The sequence below is a fragment of the Leptodactylus fuscus genome, chromosome 4 (genome assembly GCF_031893055.1).
Source record: "Leptodactylus fuscus isolate aLepFus1 chromosome 4, aLepFus1.hap2, whole genome shotgun sequence".
In the NCBI taxonomy this organism is placed as follows: domain Eukaryota; kingdom Metazoa; phylum Chordata; class Amphibia; order Anura; family Leptodactylidae; genus Leptodactylus; species Leptodactylus fuscus.
In genome coordinates, this window is record NC_134268.1 from 134,848,768 (window position 1) to 134,869,348 (window position 20,581).

Consider the following 20,581-nt stretch of genomic DNA (forward strand, 5'->3'; position numbering starts at 1 on the left):
TATCTGATACCAGTTCTGTTTTTTCTAACATATCTATTTCTTGGGGGGATAGGGCCTTGAGGGGTTTTGCTACCACTTGGAGTTCCTACATTAAAGACACATCTGATTTTTTTTGGATGATTACAGGAGATTAATTGAAATAGAGTTATACATATAACATTGGAATCCTTCGATGTATCTTTATACACATCAATTGACAATTATAAAGGATTTCAGGAAGTGGAGAAGAAATGATGTAGCTGATTAATGACAGGCAACGTGCTTTTTTGTTGAGTTAACTGCAATTGGAATTGAATAATAATTACTTTCTATATGGGGGACCAATATTACATTCAGAAGAAGGGCACTGCCATGGGCGTAAATAAGGCACCTACTTATGCCAACATTTTCATGACGGTCATGGAGGATGATCTCATCTATATATCACCCCTATTCTCTAAAGGATTGAAGTGGCGAAGATACATAGAAGACATGTTCCTTCTATGGCAGGGTGCACTAATGCGTTAAATAGTTTTGATGGTTATCTCAATACCCTAGATCCAAGTGTAAAATTTACATTGATTCCTTGGATGTCTCTATACAATTTTTGGAAGTGTTAGTTTAGGCAGAGAATGGTAAATTTAGGTGCAATTTGTTTAGTAAACCTACGGACAAGAATCGGTTTTTGAGGTCTGAGTCAACATACCCCAGAACGATAGTGAATTCATTACCATGCTGCCAATTCTTGAGGGAAACAAATGTGGTCAGTGATTACCTAGATTTCAGTAGAACAATGGATGACATAGAACGTAAATTTAAGAACAGAGGGTATCTGACTAAATTTATCAAGATTACCTCTTCCCGACATCCGCCGTTCTAGTGCGGCGGATTCTGGGTGTTCAACTATGGTGGCAACCATAGCTGCCCAGAGCGCTAGTGCCCGTGCTAATTCCCGCAGTCGGTGCCCACATTTTAGTGAGGGGGTAGTGGTTCTGGGGGAAATTACAACTTTTTGTTTGAGACCCGAATACTGATTATGCCCTGCCCCCCCCTCCCCCCCTCCCCTTTCATCTTCTCCCTCTCAACTGTGCAGACTACTTCCTGACAAGCCATTACACATTATCCTGGTCCCAGAGGCCCGGATAGGTTCTACCATGCCCGAGTCTTCCTGTTCCTGTCCATAATGATCGATGGTCTGTCCGCATGCTCCTTTTTGTGGCACCTCAAGGATGCTGCATATAGAGAAGAGATTAGCTCCATGATTTGCTTTGAGTTCAATAATGCTCAAGACCAAACTCCTCTTCTAGTACAGTGGGAGGCCCTAAAAAGTGTGCAATCCGACTGGCAGGGATTTATTCACTGGAAGCGGCCCATGAAGACCTTGGATCGTGCGACCTACATTGAGCTCCTCAATATGAAGGAGGTGCTTTGTACCTACCTTGATAAAATGTACGTTCATTCAAGAAGTAAGACCCACAAGCATTATTTTGAGTTTGCTGACCAATGTCGCTCCTTGGCTCATCGTTTGCACCCTCACTCGTCCCTCTACTATATCCTTCACATTGCCTCTCCTTCATCCCCCATAACAAAGGCCGAGACGTTCGTAACTTGGTCAACAAAGCAGGGATGGTTCAGGGTTTTTACCATGATTTGTATAAGATACAGGGCCAATATGTAGATATGGACCCTGGGTCCCTGCGGGATAAACTGCAGGACTACCTTCAGGAAACTACTCTCCCCTGCTCCACGGAGGAGTAGATATAGGTCATCTCTGTGTCCCCCTCTGGTAAATCCCTGGGGTACAATGGGTTTACTTCATGGTTTTATAAATTCTTTCATGACATCCTTGTATCTCCGTTTCTTTAATAATTTTTAATAGTCTTAACGGTGACAACCCGTTTGTCACTCAGTCCTTCTCCGCTCTGATCACTGTTATCCCTAAGTCCAGTAAGGATCTGACTGTATATAACAGTTATAAACCAATTTATTTGCTCAATATTGATGTTAAATTCCAAGATGCAAGCTAATCGCCTCTCCCGCTAATGCCAGGATTGGTTTACACTGATCATACTGGTTTTATCTCTCGTCGCAAAGCATGTAATACCATATTAAGAAGTGATCTAAGTGGCCCACACAGTGTCTTCACTTATGTGACTTATTTCTGTCAAAAAAGCGTTCGATCGTGTCCACTGGGGATTCCTGCACGCTAACCTCAAGCAAGTGGGCAGTGGCACTGGCCTCCTAGGAAAGATTTTATCTCTATACAGGGACTATGACTTTCTGATTCGTTCCCAGAGCGGAACGAGACAAGACAGGGTGGTCCTTTATCTCTCCTGTTATACGCCCTGGTTATGGAACATCTGACAGCGGCCATGCAGGCCAATCACAGTGTGCACGATGTCCAGATGGGAAGCTGGCATGTTAAGGTGGCCTCATAGCCCTATACTTTCCTCAAAAATAACAAAAATCCCATAAGAAACAAGAATATCATATGTACAAACAAAAGAAATGGCAAATTTAAATATACAGTATATCAAAAATATAAAATGTATTTATTGAAAAAACAAATAATAATACAAATGTATCATGCAATATGAAAACTAGCAAAGAACCAATACTTATTAGTAATCAAATATAGGAGAAACACACATACCCAGAGACATGATGTTGTATATGTATGGGATATGGAGACAAACGCACACCACAGGGGAAGATTAGCGCTGAACACCCGAAACACGTTTTGCCCAGTGGCATGATTTATACTCTGAAGATCTGCTCCTTTAGGTTACCCAACCTCAAATAATTAAAAGATTAACCTCTCCAAGAGTGAGGTTCTAAATGTTACCTTACCCTTGGCTGAGCTCACTCACCTAACCTCACAGTTCCCCTTCAAAAGGCAACCCCATTCCATCAAATGCCTGGGGATGTCTGGCTGCAGACTGTGCTTGTGTCGAGGTCTCTTCCCCCCTTTTGATCAGTTGAGAGCATCCAATCTGAGCCATTCTCTATCTCGGCTGGAATAAAATTAGCTTTCTTTGCCGTCCATTCAGCCCCCTAATCCCACCACACTGAAAAGTTGCCCTACTTCAGTGATGGCGAACCTTTTAGAAACCGAGTGCCCAAGATGCAACCCCAAACCCACTAATTTATCACAAAGTGCCAACACGGAAATTTAACCTTAATAATGTGCGGATCCACAATTGCACACACTTACAGACCTGCAAAATATGGTCATACGAATGGGGCTTTATACAGCTTTCTGCTCCACTGTGACCCTCACACAGTCCAATCTGCTTCACAGTGGCCCCCACACAGTATAATCTGCTGCACAGTGGTCCCCATGCAGTACAATTTGCTCCAAGGTGGCCCCTAGAGAGGGCTCTGAGTTCTTCCTCTGGCACCCGTGCCATAGGTTCACCATCACAGCCCTACTTTCTTTAATCCCAAGGGAAAGGGTGATCTACTGCGACACTTCCTCGTGGCAGCCAGGACTGTTATTCCCAGACAATGGCGCAGTCTTGCTTCCCCCTCCAAGAATAGACATAAAATGGTGACTCATTCCATAGAACTTGGAAAAAGGTAAGAGTTTTCAGTTCACAGAATGGATAGTCATAACCATAGATGCTTCCCTGAGAGGCTGGGGAGCTCATCTACTGCCCTCCTGGCCACAAGGAATATGATGTAAAACAGGACAGAGTCTGGTCTTCAAACTTCCGATGAAAGCAGTCAGGATGGCTCTCCTGTATTTTACCATTCATTCAGGGCAAATCTGTCCTAATTTAGACAGAGAACTTGGCCATTGCATATTATCTAAACAAGCAAAGGGGAACAAAGAAGAGAATGTAGATGGAAGAGTGCAGGAAGATTTTTCAACTGGCAGAATCTGCCCAAAGTGTGGTAGGCGAGTGCGGGGTGGAGTCAAGACCCGCTGCATGTCCTGCATAGTACTAGAATCCCGGACATACAGCGGGTCCCAGCTCAACATCGCACTTTGCTCACTTTATCCCGATGAGCAACAATTAAGCATCAGCAGGGCCGGTTTTAGACAAAATGGGGCCCTGGGCAAAATTAAAAGTGGGGCCCCATTCGTACACACAACATTTGTACACACATTAACATTCTGTTAATTCAATGTGTCGCAGTGCCTATCACTGGTACTTACAGGGATGTTCTTAATGTAAATTTGTAAGGTTTTTTGCCTAGGCAAACTATACCGGAACGAAATACTGTCACATCACCCACTGACCACTATACCAGGACTAAATACTGTGACCAACTGACCACTATACCAGGACTAAATACTGTCACCAACTGACCACTACACCAGGACTAAATACTGTCACATCCCACACTGACCACTATACCAGGACAAAATACTGTCACATCACCCACTGACCGCTATACCAGGACTAAATACTATCACATCACCCGCTGACCACTATACCAGGACTAAATACTGTCACCCACTGACCACTATACCAGGACTAAATACTGTCACATCACCCACTGACTGCTATACCAGGACTAAATACTGTCACATCACCCACTGACCGCTATACCAGGACTAAATACTGTCACATCACCCACTGACCGCTATACCAGGACTAAATACTGTCACGTCACCCACTGACCGCTATACCAGGATTAAATACTGTCACGTCACCCACTGACTGCTATACCGGAACTAAATACTGTCACATCACCCACTGACCGCTATACCAGGACTAAATACTGTCACATCACCCACTGACCGCTATACCAGGAATAAATACTGTCACATCTCCCACTGACCAATTAGAAATGGAACGTCACACTTGTAGATGTGCCAAAACAATTTATTTGAGTAGAGTAAAACGTTTTTCGATATTTCATATATCTTCTTCAGACTCTACATACAAAACAAAACAGAAATAAAGAAAACACAAACAAATGCATTTGCATTATTATGTGCACAAAAACATAAAAAAAGAACAAATTTCAAGAGCCAGTCTAAATAGTGCAAGTATCAGCGTGATCTCCAATATCAGGTGAGTATATTCAATGTCCATGTGAGAGCGGGGTAAGTCAGGTTGGAGGCCTCGAGTTATTGAATGGAAAGTTAAGAATAAACAACATCTCAATAATAATATAGTATATATGGTAATGTAGTATATACAATATAAGGGGGAGGATAGGAAGAGGACTAACTGGACACAAGGTCCTTACCTAATGAAATACCAAGTAAGATGCGGTAAAACAGAAAAAAAAATATATAAAATAGGAATACCTTCAAATTAAGTAATCACTTCCTAGTTTAGGATTCCTGGGTATAAATGACAGGTTCTGCAGATCATATCAAATGAGAGAAGCTAAATATCATGTAGGACAATATTGAACAAATAGTTAAAGTTTAGCAGGAAAAGTTCAATGGTCAGTATCCAATATCCAGATCATGGATAATATCCATGTATATCACAGTGTACAGACAATGTTGTTACATACATACACAGAACTGTCCAAGCTATATGATCATCTGTGTAGAGAAATACTAGGCACAGTATTTGCCAGGAAAATGCACAATAGGTAGAGAACAGCTCGTTGTGTAGGTTATGGGATCTTACCTCCGCACGGTGGAGCCTGCAGGGTCCGCTGTAATATGCAAAAATAATAAGCAGTGGATGGTGAGTAGTCGCCAATAAGAAAATGCCGTCCGGCTGAGCAAAGGTGGCGTGCGGCCTAGTCCCGAGTGCCGGCTTATAAATAAAGCCGGAGGCCGTCACGTAAGTGCGCAACAACTGCGCATGCTCGGGTAGGAGGAGCCGTGACGAGCGGTCAAAATGACCGCAATACATGAGCGCATGCGCTCAAAATAAAGCGCGTCTGCGCATGACTGAAAAGGATGAAGCCGTGATGATCGGCTAGCTGATAAGCGCGCATGCGCTTCGGGCCGGGCTGCGATATGAATATCGCGAGACCTCGGCACACCGGAGTATCAGTTAGAGAATGAATAGTAGGTCAGGTATATAGCAGTGAATGAATGAATCTACTGAGAATGCTTGTGTGTACAGAACTGTTAATGGGACCAAATACCAAGCCACTAAGGGATAGAATCTATGCAGTGGTAAATAAGTAAAAGTTGAAAGTTAAGAATAGTCAAATAGGACTGATATGAAGAGAAAAAGTGTAGAATAGAAACCCAACAGATAACATGTGCGCAAATGGAAAAGAGTAAAACATAGATAAATACAAGTAAATAAATCTATCTGGAACGTAAGAACACCAATATAAGTGGCAGGAAACTAAAATGAAGGAACAAAAGGAAAAAATGAGATGAAAAATAAAAATCAAAATCAAATCCAAAATTGAGAAAATGAAAAAATAAAAATAAAAAGTAAAAAATAAAAAAAATAAAAATAAACATAAAAAGATAAAAAATATAAAATATAAATGGGTGGATTGAAAAGGATACTATGGATGAAAATTGCGGACCCTGGAGGTACAGTCGCGGCGGGGTGTCAATGAGCCTGTAAAGAATAATAAGACAAGTCAGTACATAATTAAATAAATGCATGTATATCATATTCGCAGTTCAGACCCTTAGGTTCGAGGGTCTGTAACCTATGGATCCAGTATGCCTCGCGCCTTTTCAAAATCAAAATACGATTACCACCCCTTCTCGGAATTTCGACATGTTCGAGAATCTGGAATCGAAGTTGCGTAATGCTGTGGTTTTCAGCCTCAAAACGTGCCGGTATAGGAAGAAATAAATTTTTACATCTTATATTAGATTTATGTTGTTTAATGCGGTCTCAGATACGCTGGGTGGTTTCCCCAACGTACCCGAGACCGCATGGGCACTTAATCAGATATACCACGTAATTTGATTCACACGTATAGTAATCATTAATTGGAATGGTCTGACCGTTCAGGGGATGGTAGATCATATCGCCTTTTTGTACATTAGAACATTTTTGAAAAATGTAAACAAGGGAAAGTACCCTTCCGCGGTGTATTCAAAAAGGTTTGCCGGGATAATTTGGTGGCTGAACCGATATCGGCCTTGACCAGGCGATCTCGAAGATTGCGTGGGCGCTTGTAGCAAGGTAAGAAGGGTAGCTGGAACTCTGGAATCCCCGGATATGCTTTGTTAAGTATAGACCAATGGCCTCTAATGATGTTGTGTATTTTATGTGCAAAAGGGTGAAAATTGTGCACAAAAGGGATCCTATTGGTAGTGGCCCTGGTTGGTCTATTTGGAGGAGGAGAGATAGTGTCATGAAGCGCTTTATTCAATATCTTATTCGGATACCCACGTTGACTAAATTTGTTAAGCATCTCATTGTATCTAACTCTCCTCAAATTGGGATCATCTACAATGTGTGTAACCCTATTGAGTTGTGACTTGGGTAATGTTTTTTTAAGGGCAGGTGGGTGGCAGCTAGAAAAATGGAGGAGGCTGTTGCGATCCGTGGGCTTAGTGAATAGATCAGATTGTAAACTCCCCATTTCTGTAACTGAGACCCTGGTGTCCAGATAATTGATAGATTCGGCACTGAAGCTCAGTGTGAACTGCAGTTCAGGCCATATGCTGTTAAGGTAGTCAGTGAAGGTCTGCAGTGTCTCAATTGTGCCGGTCCAAATACAAATTGTACAATATTGTATTTGGACCGGCACAATTGAGACACTGCAGACCTTCACTGACTACCTTAACAGCATATGGCCTGAACTGCAGTTCACACTGAGCTTCAGTGCCGAATCTATCAATTATCTGGACACCAGGGTCTCAGTTACAGAAATGGGGAGTTTACAATCTGATCTATTCACTAAGCCCACGGATCGCAACAGCCTCCTCCATTTTTCTAGCTGCCACCCACCTGCCCTTAAAAAAGCATTACCCAAGTCACAACTCAATAGGGTTACACACATTGTAGATGATCCCAATTTGAGGAGAGTTAGATACAATGAGATGCTTAACAAATTTAGTCAACGTGGGTATCCGAATAAGATATTGAATAAAGCGCTTCATGACACTATCTCTCCTCCTCCAAATAGACCAACCAGGGCCACTACCAATAGGATCCCTTTTGTGCACAATTTTCACCCTTTTGCACATAAAATACACAACATCATTAGAGGCCATTGGTCTATACTTAACAAAGCATATCCGGGGATTCCAGAGTTCCAGCTACCCTTCTTACCTTGCTACAAGTGCCCACGCAATCTTCGAGATCGCCTGGTCAAGGCCGATATCGGTTCAGCCACCAAATTATCCCGGCAAACCTTTTTGAATACACCGCGGAAGGGTACTTTCCCTTGTTTACATTGTCAACAATGTTCTAATGTACAAAAAGGCGATATGATCTACCATCCCCTGAACGGTCAGACCATTCCAATTAATGATTACTATACGTGTGAATCAAATTACGTGGTATATCTGATTAAGTGCCCATGCGGTCTCGGGTACGTTGGGGAAACCACCCAGCGTATCCGTGACCGCATTAAACAACATAAATCTAATATAAGATGTAAAAATTTATTAATTCCTATACCGGCACATTTTGAGGCTAAAAACCACAGCATTACGCAACTTCGATTCCAGATTCTCGAACATGTCGAAATTCCGAGAAGGGGTGGTAATCGTATTTTGATTTTGAAAAGGCGCGAGGCATACTGGATCCATAGGTTACAGACCCTCGAACCTAAGGGTCTGAACCGCGAATATGATATACATGCATTTATTTAATTATGTACTGACTTGTCTTATTATTCTTTACAGGCTCGTTGACACCCCGCCGCGACTGTACCTCTAGGGTCCGCAATTTTCATCCATAGTATCCTTTTCAAGCCACCCATTTATATTTTATATTTTTTATCTTTTTATGTTTATTTTTATTTTTTACTTTTATTTTTATTTTTTTCATTTTCTCAATTTTGGATTTGATTTTTATTTTTCATCTCATTTTTTCCTTTTGTTCCTTCATTTTAGTTTCCTGCCACTTATATTGGTGTTCTTACATTCCAGATAGATTTATTTACTTGTATTTATCTATGTTTTACTCTTTTCCATTTGCGCACATGTTATCTGTTGGGTTTCTATTCTACACTTTTTCTCTTCATATCAGTCCTATTTGACTATTCTTAACTTTCAACTTTTACTTATTTACCACTGCATAGATTCTATCCCTTAGTGGCTTGGTATTTGGTCCCATTAACAGTTCTGTACACACAAGCATTCTCCGTAGATTCATTCATTCACTGCTATATACCTGACCTACTATTCATTCTCTAACTGATACTCCGGTGTGCCGAGGTCTCGCGATATTCATATCGCAGCCCGGCCCGAAGCGCATGCGCGCTTATCAGCTAGCCGTTCATCACGGCTTCATCCTTTTCAGTCATGCGCAGACGCGCTTTATTTTGAGCGCATGCGCTCATGTATTGCGGTCATTTTGACCGCTCGTCACGGCTCCTCCTACCCGAGCATGCGCAGTTGTTGCGCACTTACGTGACGGCCTCCGGCTTTATTTATAAGCCGGCACTCGGGACTAGGCCGCACGCCACCTTTGCTCAGCCGGACGGCATTTTCTTATTGGCGACTACTCACCATCCACTGCTTATTATTTTTGCATATTACAGCGGACCCTGCAGGCTCCACCGTGCGGAGGTAAGATCCCATAACCTACACAACGAGCTGTTCTCTATCTATTGTGCATTTTCCTGGCAAATACTGTGCCTAGTATTTCTCTACACAGATGATCATATAGCTTGGACAGTTCTGTGTATGTATGTAACAACATTGTCTGTACACTGTGATATACATGGATATTATCCATGATCTGGATATTGGATACTGACCATTGAACTTTTCCTGCTAAACTTTAACTATTTGTTCAATATTGTCCTACATGATATTTAGCTTCTCTCATTTGATATGATCTGCAGAACCTGTCATTTATACCCAGGAATCCTAAACTAGGAAGTGATTACTTAATTTGAAGGTATTCCTATTTTATATATTTTTTTTTCTGTTTTACCGCATCTTACTTGGTATTTCATTAGGTAAGGACCTTGTGTCCAGTTAGTCCTCTTCCTATCCTCCCCCTTATATTGTATATACTACATTACCATATATACTATATTATTATTGAGATGTTGTTTATTCTTAACTTTCCATTCAATAACTCGAAGCCTCCAACCTGACTTACCCCGCTCTCACATGGACATTGAATATACTCACCTGATATTGGAGATCACGCTGATACTTGCACTATTTAGACTGGCTCTTGAAATTTGTTCTTTTTTTATGTTTTTGTGCACATAATAATGCAAATGCATTTGTTTGTGTTTTCTTTATTTCTGTTTTGTTTTGTATGTAGAGTCTGAAGAAGATATATGAAATATCGAAAAACGTTTTACTCTACTCAAATAAATTGTTTTGGCACATCTACAAGTGTGACGTTCCATTTCTAATTGATATACTCGGGGTCGGGACCCTACGTCTACACCTACCCATTGTGGGCCTTGCATCCCTCAATCTCATCTCCCACTGACCGCTACACCAGGACTAAATACTGTCACATCCCACACTGACCACTATACCAGGACTAAATACTGTCACATCACCCGTTGACCGCTATACCAAGACTAAATGATGTGACATCACCCGCTGACCGCTATACCAGGACCAAATACTGTTACGTCAGCCACTGACCATTATACCAGGACTAAATCCTGTCACGTCGCCCTCTGACCGCAATACCAGGACTAAATACTGTCACGTCATCCGCTGACCACTATACCAGGACTAAATACTATCACATCACCCACTGACTGCTATACCAGGACTAAATACGGTCACGTCATCCGCTGACCACTATACCAGGACTAAATACTATCACATCACCCACTGACCGCTATACCAGGACTAAATACTGTCACATCACCCACTGACAGCTATACCAGGACTAAATACTGTCACATCACCCACTGACAGCTATACCAGGACTAAATACTGTCACATCAGCCACTGACAGCTATACCAGGACTAAATACTATCACATCCCACATTGACCACTATACCAGGACTAAATACTGTCACATCACCCGTTGACCGCTATACCAAGACTAAATACTGTGATATCACCCGCTGACCGCTATACCAGGACCAAATACTGTCACATCACTCGTTGACCGCCATACCAGAACTTAAATACTGTCACATCACACACTGACCAAATACTGTCACATTAGCCACTTACTACCAGATTCTCTTCTGCCCCCATAATACAATCCACAAATAGCTGTTTTTACTGTATAATGTTCCCCTTCCCGACTTATAAAAGTAGGAGGCGAATAGCCTTTCTTAAGGCTATTCCGACGTGTGAACTAGAAAAATATGATTTTTAATGGAAGAATCACTTTAAAGAGAACCTTTCATGTCCTCAGAGATGTGCGGTACTATATACTGCTAGAAAGCTGACTGAATTCAGTACTGTGCCAACTTTGCCGGTATTCGCCATGATGGAGATATTGGTGCAGTTAGTTTCAGCACAATATCTTTCCACTGTTGGAAAGGTGAGCCTTCTAGCCTGGCGGCATCACTGGGCATTAGAAAACGCCCCTCTGACAGTACAAGGCTATGGAAGAGTACAGTGAGGAGGGCGTTCCTCACAGCCCAGGAATAACACTGATCTATAAGACCTGCTCTTCTGACAGTTGAGAGATATTGTTGCTGAAATCAATAGCACCAATATCTCCAGCACAGGGGCACATACAGTGAAAGCTGGCAGTGCACTGCATCTTTCTAGTGGTATATAATACCACACATCACTGAAGACATGAAAGGTCTATGTATAGGACAGCTATGGGACCTGCTCCATAACTTGCAGTTCTTCAATTTGGCCTGGACACACAGCCGCAAAAACAACGGCCATATGTACAGGACCATTGAAATATAATAGTCCATAATTTTATCCACAATTGAGGATAAAAAGTACAGTCATGTGCATTACAGCTTAGTAACTCCATGTGCCTCATAGTAATAGCAGTTAACTCCATCATGTCCCTCACATTTAACCCCCTGTGTACTTCACATAAGAGTTACGGATATGTGAGAGACATGGAGGTAATAAAAAGTATATTCATTATTATTACCCCCATATATCTCACACATCAGTAACCGTTATGTGAAGCATACAAGAGTTAATATGAGAGCATGATGGGGTTAACTGCCATTAATGTGAGGCACATGGAGTTACTAAAACTAAATTAATAACCCCAAATGCCTGACATTAATAGGCAGAGTAATCTCATGTACCTGGTGGTTTCTTTTTTTTAATTTCACTTTGATGAGCTCTCCTTTCCTCCTTCTCTCCTGTGAAGGATGCAATGGCTGGAGCTCGGCAGGGTCCATCTTCTGTATAGGGATAAGCCCCACCTCCTGGGCTCTCCTCACCCTCTCATTGGTGGGCAGAGGACAGCCAGAGAAGGGGGGGGGGGTGAAGGCTCCTAAGCGCGCTGAATGGAGCTTCCTCTATCATAGCTGCAGCTCCTGCGCTGGCTGGTATTAGCCGATGCTGCAGCTACACAGTGCCCTTGCGACATATACTTTCCCTATTTTAAATGGGAAAGTATTCCACCGACAGTGGGCCCCAGCAAGGGCTGGGGCTCTGGGCAATTGTATTGTATTTGGCCCCCCTAATACTGGCCCTGAGCATCAGTGTTATGGAGCTGCTGACTCCTCGCCGCCGGTACGCGGACCGTTGCAGCATGCCCCGTGGCCCGGTACTGGTCCGCGGACCGGCGGTTGGGGACCCCTGCTCAAGATCACTCATAAGCAGTGGATGCATTCTCCCTTAGCTGGAGATACAAATTTCTTTACATCTTTCCTACAGTCCAAATCATACAGAAACTCTTACAGAAGATCCTGACAGAGGGCCCATTAGTGATATTAATAGCACCTTTCTGGCCCCAGGGTTCTTGGTCTCTTCTATTGTTTAACATTTTGAACAACAAGCATTGGCCTTTTCTTCAATATCCAGATTTGTTAATTCAGAAAGGTTTTTTTAGAGCTCCATCTCCATCTCTTCAGTTTGTTTTTTGAAAGATCAAGACAACAGGATAGAGGTTTATCCACAGTGATGCTCAATACCTTGCTTGTAGCTCGTAAGAATTCTACAAATAAGACCATACAATTTTGACTAAACTCTTTTCCTGGCATAGTCTCATTCTGTATAAATCTCTAGTATCTTACAGTTCCTGCAAGATGGGTTTCAAAAAGGTCTCAAAGCTAATACAATCAAGGTACATACAGGTATGTCATGAACACCATGACTGATGGTAAATTTTCTGGCTATTCACTAGTTTCCAGATTATTAGAAGCAATTAAAAGTTTGAGACCAGAAGTAAAACCTTCAGTGCCTGCTTGGGATTTATATGTTGTCCTCAACATTTTGACATCTCATCTGTTTGAACCAATTCAAGAGCTAAAGCGGCTATCCTGTAAGGTAGTCTTCTTAGAAACTGTTACATCTGCAAAGGGACTGGGAGACTTACAAGCCTTATCCTTCATAAGTCTGTATTTAAGATTCCTGCTTAACAAGATCCTTCTTAGGGTCAGTGCACATGGAGTTTTCTGGCGCTGATTTTGACGCTGAATCTGCTTCAAAATTAGCCTAGAGTTCTATTGGGAGGCTTTTTTTTAGAGGCTGATTGAGGCGGATTCAGCGTCAAAATCAGCGCCAAAAAAAAAGCCACTGCATTCAAATCTTACTATGACAACTTCATTGTCACAACTGTTGATCCCCTATCAATCAGAAAGTGCTATACACAATAAAAGATAACAAAAGTCCTACACATTCAATATCTATTATGCCTGTATGTGGAAGAAGTCATTCACAAAAATTAAAGCAGTTAAATAAAGCAAAACAAAACAAAACTAACCTTTTCCATATTTATCTGATGGTTCTTCAATCTTTCCAAATCTGTTGGAATAACCACCTTTGCAAACTTCTGTGCTGCAGCTTCAAGACGGCTATATGGCACTTTTTGTTCATTTTCCAACATGTCATTACAAGTTGCAAATTTTTCAGACATTCAACTAAAAATTAAGTAAAAAAAAGTTAAAAATATAAAATGGCAATTTTGTACAGATTATATTCAAGATATAATTATTAACAAAGTGCAAATTTTTAATAGACAGTTTCATCACAGCAGCTGAAATGAATGAAAAATCTAGGTAACCTTTAAGCTACGGTCCCAAGTTTGGATTTGGCTGTAAAAATTTAACCAAAATCTGAAACAAACAAAAAAGGTAACTTGTCTGCAACGTAAATAATAAATTTTAGGCTACAATCAGTGCCCTAACCATCTCTTGAAAATTTTAAAGATTTAACTATTTCTTCTATTTCTTTCCCTTACCCCTGCAGAAATAAAGTTTTATTGTTTTTAAAGCTTGTACTCTGATTCTCACTGACTACTGTGAATCATATATCAGTAAGGTACAAAAATAAATAAAATACAAACATAAAACAAGATATAAAACTAAAAAATTTCACCATTAGTGCAAACTAAAGATTTTCCTGATATTTTCCTAAATAAAAATATATAATAATAAAATAATAATAATATAATGAATAAGAATGAGAAAAAAAAGAAAGTGCCTGCAACATGCTATGACTAAGGAGCTCTTGTAACTTGTATGGTGGTCAGCAGAGTTGACAATTATGTATCTCTTATGTCAGTGGGGGTGGAGCTGAGTGGCAGCTTATAGTGAAGCCCATTGATGGAAAGTAACGCCCCTAAATTCCTTTTCTGCTCATTTGCATAAAGATAAAGGGACGATTTTTTACAAGAATGTAAAGCTCTACAAGGTACTGTGAATAGTTTATCTCAATTTTGTGCCCCTAAGAGTCAGGCACTGTCCCATCCATCAAATAGTGTTCCTAGTAGCCTCTTTAGTAGGCAGACAGTACCTCTTAACAGTCAGACAGTGTCTTATAATAGCCAAGCAGTCCCTTCCTTAACTGCCAAATAATGCCTCCGTAGTCAAATAATGCCCCATAATAGCATTGTAGTGGCCCTTCTAGCCAGAAAGTGCTCCCTTTACGATAGCAAAGTGCTCTTTTATAATCAGAATGCAACCCCTAAGCAGTAAAATAATGCTCCTTTGATTGACCCCATAGCCAGACAGGGCCCCCTTTTTTTAAATAAAATAGAGTACTACTTACCTAACCAGGGACCCCTGAGGTGTAGGGCTTCTAATGCAAAACAACTTCAGAGCATGGGCGGAGTTATGTAATGATGTCATTACACCCCCAGGATGCTGATGGTTGGTAGGTTTTAAAAGTACCATGTTTTTATCAGGACATGGATATAGTTGAAACTGGGCATCCAGAGTACCAGTTTAAAAGTCTGGATCTTTGGGGGCCCTCTTGGGGAAGGGGGCCCTGGGCAGTTGCTCAATTTACCTCTCCACCACCACCACCTAACAGCTTTGGCTGTAGTGGAACAAAAGATCAAAAGAGCTGAACCGCCGTTTTTTCATCATTTCACCTCCCAAAACATTTGGCAATCAAAACATCAGACCTTCCCAAAAATGGTATAAATAAAAAGTACAACTGGCCCCACAAAAAAAAGACATCGTAATCAGCTCTGTATATGGAAATATAAAAAGTTACTAGTGTCAGAATATAGCAACTCCAAGAAATGTTTTTTCAAAGTTTTGGATTTTTAAAGAGAACCTTTCATCAATTGGGGCACATGCGGTTTTATATTCCACTAAAAAGCCGACAGTGTGCTGAATTCACGATTGTGCCCTGGGGGAAGACCTATCGGCACCGGTACCGTAGCTCTTCACCATCAGAAGGGTGTTTCTGACAGTCTGTCAGGAATGCCCTTCTTCACAGCAGCACCTATAGCGGTGTACTGTGAGAGCAGGGAGGAATGCCTCTTCCAGTGCTCGTCTATGGACGAGTACTATCAGGAGGGGAGGGGGCGGTCTGATGATTTTCACCCAGGGCACAGATCATGAAAGCAGACAGTGCGCTGAATTCTGCTACATCTCTGCATAGGCACAGCATACCCACCTCTGCTACATCTCTGCAAAGGCACAGCATATCCATATCAGTTACATGTCTGCATAGGTACAGCATACCCACCTCTTCTACATCCCTGCATAGGCACAGGATATCCAGCTCTGCTAGATCTCTGCATAGGCACAGCATACCCAGTTCTGCTACATCTCTGCATAGGCATAGCACACCCAGCTCTGCTATATTTCTGCATAGGCACAGCATACCAATTTATGCTACATCTCTGCATAGGCACAGCATACCCACCTCTGCTACATCTCTGCATAGGCACAGAATACCCACCTCTGCTACATCGCTGCATATGCACAGCACACACAGATTTGCTACATTTTTTCATACACACAGCGTACCCAGCTCTGCTACATTTCTGCATACCTACATGGCCCTGCTACAGGTAAAGTGTATAAAAATGGTGGGGTTGTTATGGAAATTTGGAGTATAGCTGTGTGTGACAGTTGGCACGCCGTGCTTGTGATTATTCCAGCATCTCAGCAGCTTGCTGGGACACCATATAATGAGTGTGTTGTTGGCGACGATAATCCTCCTGCTGTGCCGTTTTAGCAGCTCTCAAGCTGGCCTGCTGCTGAATTTGTTCCTCGTGCCGTGCCAGTGATTGTTCCGGCATCTCAGCAGCTCGCTGAGACACCATATAATGAGCACCATATAATGATGTTGGCGTCGATGATTCGCCTGCTCCGATGTTTTAGCTGCTCTAAGAGCTGCTTGACACCTATCTTGCTCAATCCTCCTCAGCTCCAATTGAGGAAAAGTCAGTTGACTTCTGGCTACTTTGATAGCTCTAGTTTTTCGTGAATGTTGCACCAAACTCTATTTTTATTTTCCCGGCATGTTTAAAATTGGGAAACTGGCAATTTGGATTAACGGGGTTTTCCAAGCTTAGTGACTGAACATGCTGCCTCGACTGTCTGCTCCTCACTTCCTGTATATGTCTATCCCCTCCTCCCTCTGGCTGAACAGGACACAGAAGACTTCTGCAGATCAGAGAATGATCAGGGTTATCTGTGTGTTTACATAGAGAGATAACAGACCAGGCTTTATTAGCACAAAGTGCAAATAGCTGAAATCTGCAGTTTAACATAATATATGAACATAAATTCATAACAGTTGTGAAGCCATGTAATTTACCGGGATAAAAAGTAGCCTATGTGTTAATCGAGGTTACACACTATGTGCCAAATTTCATCCATATCCATTCAGCCGTTTTTGCGTGTTCGAGGAACAAACATCCAAACACACAAACTTTCACATTTATATTAAAATTAGGACGAATAGGACAATAGATCTACTGAGATAAGGCTATGGCTGCATGTACACGACCATAGTGGTTTTTACTGTCCGTAAAAATAGATCCATATTCAGCAGAAATATGTGCTTTGTTAGTATGCTAGCCATGTTTTTCACATCTAGCATACTGACACATTTACTTCTATGCATAAATACATAGGCGTGTGTATTATCACAGGCCCATGTTTGTGGCAGTGAGCTCAGGGAAAATTCAGTACAGGTCCTATGGATAAAAGATAAGTCATCCACATGCAGTTCAATTACAGACCGGCTACATGTACACATTTGTGTGCATGTAACCTGAAGCTGGGAGAGCCACTGGTAGAGAAGGACCTGGGTGTCCCCGTAGATCATAGATTGAATGACAGCATGCAATGTCAATCATCTGCTTCTAAGACCAGCAGGATATTGTCATTCATTATAATTTTGTCATTGACTGACAGGAGAGGGTAATAATATTTCCACTTCTATAAAGGGTACAACAAGAGGCACAATACTATGGTTGTCTGTATCGGCCCTAAACACTACTCAACACCCTGAAGGGAGTCTACATCTCCTGTCATGTTTTGGTATATTATTTTATTGGCTTCTAAAAAGTTAAAGAAGTGATCATATTATGCTACGTTCTCATCTGCGCTTGAGTCTCTGTTGAAAATTGGCGGAAAAAAAGTCCTTCATAGACGCTAGACCCAGTTTAAAAACAACAGACACTGAACGGATCCATTATAGTCAATGGGATTCAACGGCCTCTATGTTTAACCACTGTTCTAGTGGTCCACCTCTCCATCATTCAGGTTCTCCGATGGATTCAAACGTCAGACAGTAAGCACTAGTGTAAACCTAGCATAAGGGGGGTAGTGTTTCTAGAGCCTCTTGCATATTTTCAAACAATAGGTTTTAATGCTTGTTAAGGAAATACATTGTCAATATGGCACTCATTTATACATACAGTGTTGGCCAAAAGTATTGGCCAGAAAATGATTGCAATCACAAATTCTTTGGTATTATTATCTTCATTTAATTTGTCTTCAATGGAAAACCACGAAAACAATTGTCAAAAAGCCAAATTGGATTCCACACCAAACATAAAAAAGGGGGTGGACAAAAGTATTGGCACTGTTTGAAAAATCATGTGATGCTTCTCTAATTTGTGTAATTAACAGCACCTGTTACTTACCTGAGGCACCTAACAGGTGGTGGCAATAACTAAATCACACTTGCAGCCAGTTGAAATGGATTACAGTTGACTCAACCTCTGTCCTGTGTCCTTGTGTGTACCACATTGAGCATGGAGAACAGAAAGAAGACCAAAGAACTGTCTGAGGACTTGAGAAGCAAAATTGTGAGGAAGCATGAGCAATCTCAAGGCTACAAGTCCATCTCCAAAGACCTGAATGTTCCTGTGTCTACCGTGTGCAGTGTCATCAAGAAGTTTAAAGCCCATGGCACTGTGGCTAATCTCCCTAGATGTGGACGGAAAATAAAAATTGACGAGAAATTTCAACACAAGATTGTGCGGATGGTGGATAAAGAACTTCAACATCCAAACAAATTCAAGCTGCGTCAACCCGTACTATCTGTCGGCATCTGAATGAAAAGGGACTGTATGGTAGGATACCCAGGAAGACCCCACTTCTTACCCAGAGACACAAAAAAGCCAGGCTGGAGTTTGCCCAAACTTTCCTGAGAAAGCCAAAAACGTTTTGGAAGAATTTTCTCTGGTCAGATGAGACAAAAGTAGAGCTTTTTGGGAAAAGGCATCAACATAGAGTTTACAGGAAAAAAAGAGGCCTTCAAAGAAAAGAACATGGTCCCTACAGTCAAACATGGGGGAGGTTCCCTGATGTTTTGGGGTTGCTTTGCTGCCTCTGGCACTGGACTGCTTGACCGTGTGCATGGCATTATGAAGTCTGAAGACTACCAACAAATTTTGCAGCATAATGTAGGGTCCAGTGTGAGAAAGCTGGGTCTCCCTAAGAAGTCATGGGTCTTCCAGCAGGACAATGACCCAAAACACACTTCATAAAGCACTAGAAAATGGTTTGAGGGAAAGCACTGGAGACGTCTAAAGTGGCCAGCAATGAGTCCAGACCTGAATCCCATAGAACACCTGTGGAGAGATCTCAAAATGGCAGTTTGGAGAAGGCCCCCTTCACATCTCAGGGACCTGGAGCAGTTTGCCAAAGAAGAATGGTCTAAAATTCCAGCAGAGCATTGTAAAAAACTCATTGATGGTTACCGGAAGCAGTTGTTCGCAGTTATTTTGTCTAAAGGTTGTGCTACCAAGTATTAGGCTGAGGGTGCCAATACTTTTGTCTGGCCCATTTTTGGAGTTTTGTGTAAAATGATCAATGATTTGACTTTTTTTTCATTCTCTTTTGTGTTTTCTCATTGCAAGCAAAATAAATGAAGATATTAATACCAAAGAGTTTGTGCTTGCAATCATTTTCTGGAAGAACACGAGTATTATCTGACAGAATTGCAGGGGTGCCAATACTTTTGGCCAACACTGTAGGTTTCATCTAAGACCCTGTTCACATCTGCGTTCGGAATTCCGCTTGAGGACCCCCCCCCCCCCAACTGAACGCATTGACAAGAGGTGAGCTTATGAGAGCACACAGACCCCATAGACTATAATGCGTGGTGTCTGCACGGAACAGGTGGAGAGAAAAGTACTTAATGAACTACTTTCCTCTCTGCATAACTCATGCGGACACGGCGCAGAAAACACACAGACCTCATTATAGTCTATGGGGTCCATGTGCTTTCATAAGCTCACCACTTGTCAATGCGTTCGGTATTCCATTCAGGTGAGTCCCCAAGTGGACTTCCCAAACGAATACTGAACACAGTTGTGAACCAGGCCTTAGAAGCGCTCTACTTTAGCATATGGGACATTTTCTAGGGCAGTGATGGCGAATCTATGACACGCGTGCCAGAGAGGGCTCTGCGTGCTCTGCTGGCATGCGTGTGGTCGCCCGGATCGCTCACTAACGGGGAATCTGGTACAGGATTCCCCGTTCGTAAGCAATCGCTGCCTTCAGCTGGTTGTATAAAAAACAAAAAACTTGAAAGTCTTCAGTAGTTGATACCCTTTTTAATGGCTAACTCATAATGATGACAGATTATAACGTTTTGAAGCTCTCGGCTTCTTCTTCAGATGTATCTAAAAACAATTTCTGAAGCCTGCATATTTATGTACAATAGGACACTAGGAATAAAATTTT

The 20,581-nt window shown here is 41.8% G+C and overlaps 1 protein-coding gene across 1 annotated transcript in view; it reads right to left on the reverse strand.

Annotated features, from left to right (window-relative positions):
• The window catches only part of STX17 (syntaxin 17), a 55,104-nt gene that overhangs the window by 32,933 nt on the left and 1,590 nt on the right, over positions 1-20,581 (reverse strand). Inside the window, exon 2 of the mRNA XM_075271160.1 lies at positions 13,900-14,056. Within this exon, the coding sequence (XP_075127261.1) occupies positions 13,900-14,052 (153 nt within the window). The 5' untranslated portion in view covers positions 14,053-14,056. The remainder of the gene's footprint in view (positions 1-13,899; positions 14,057-20,581) is intronic.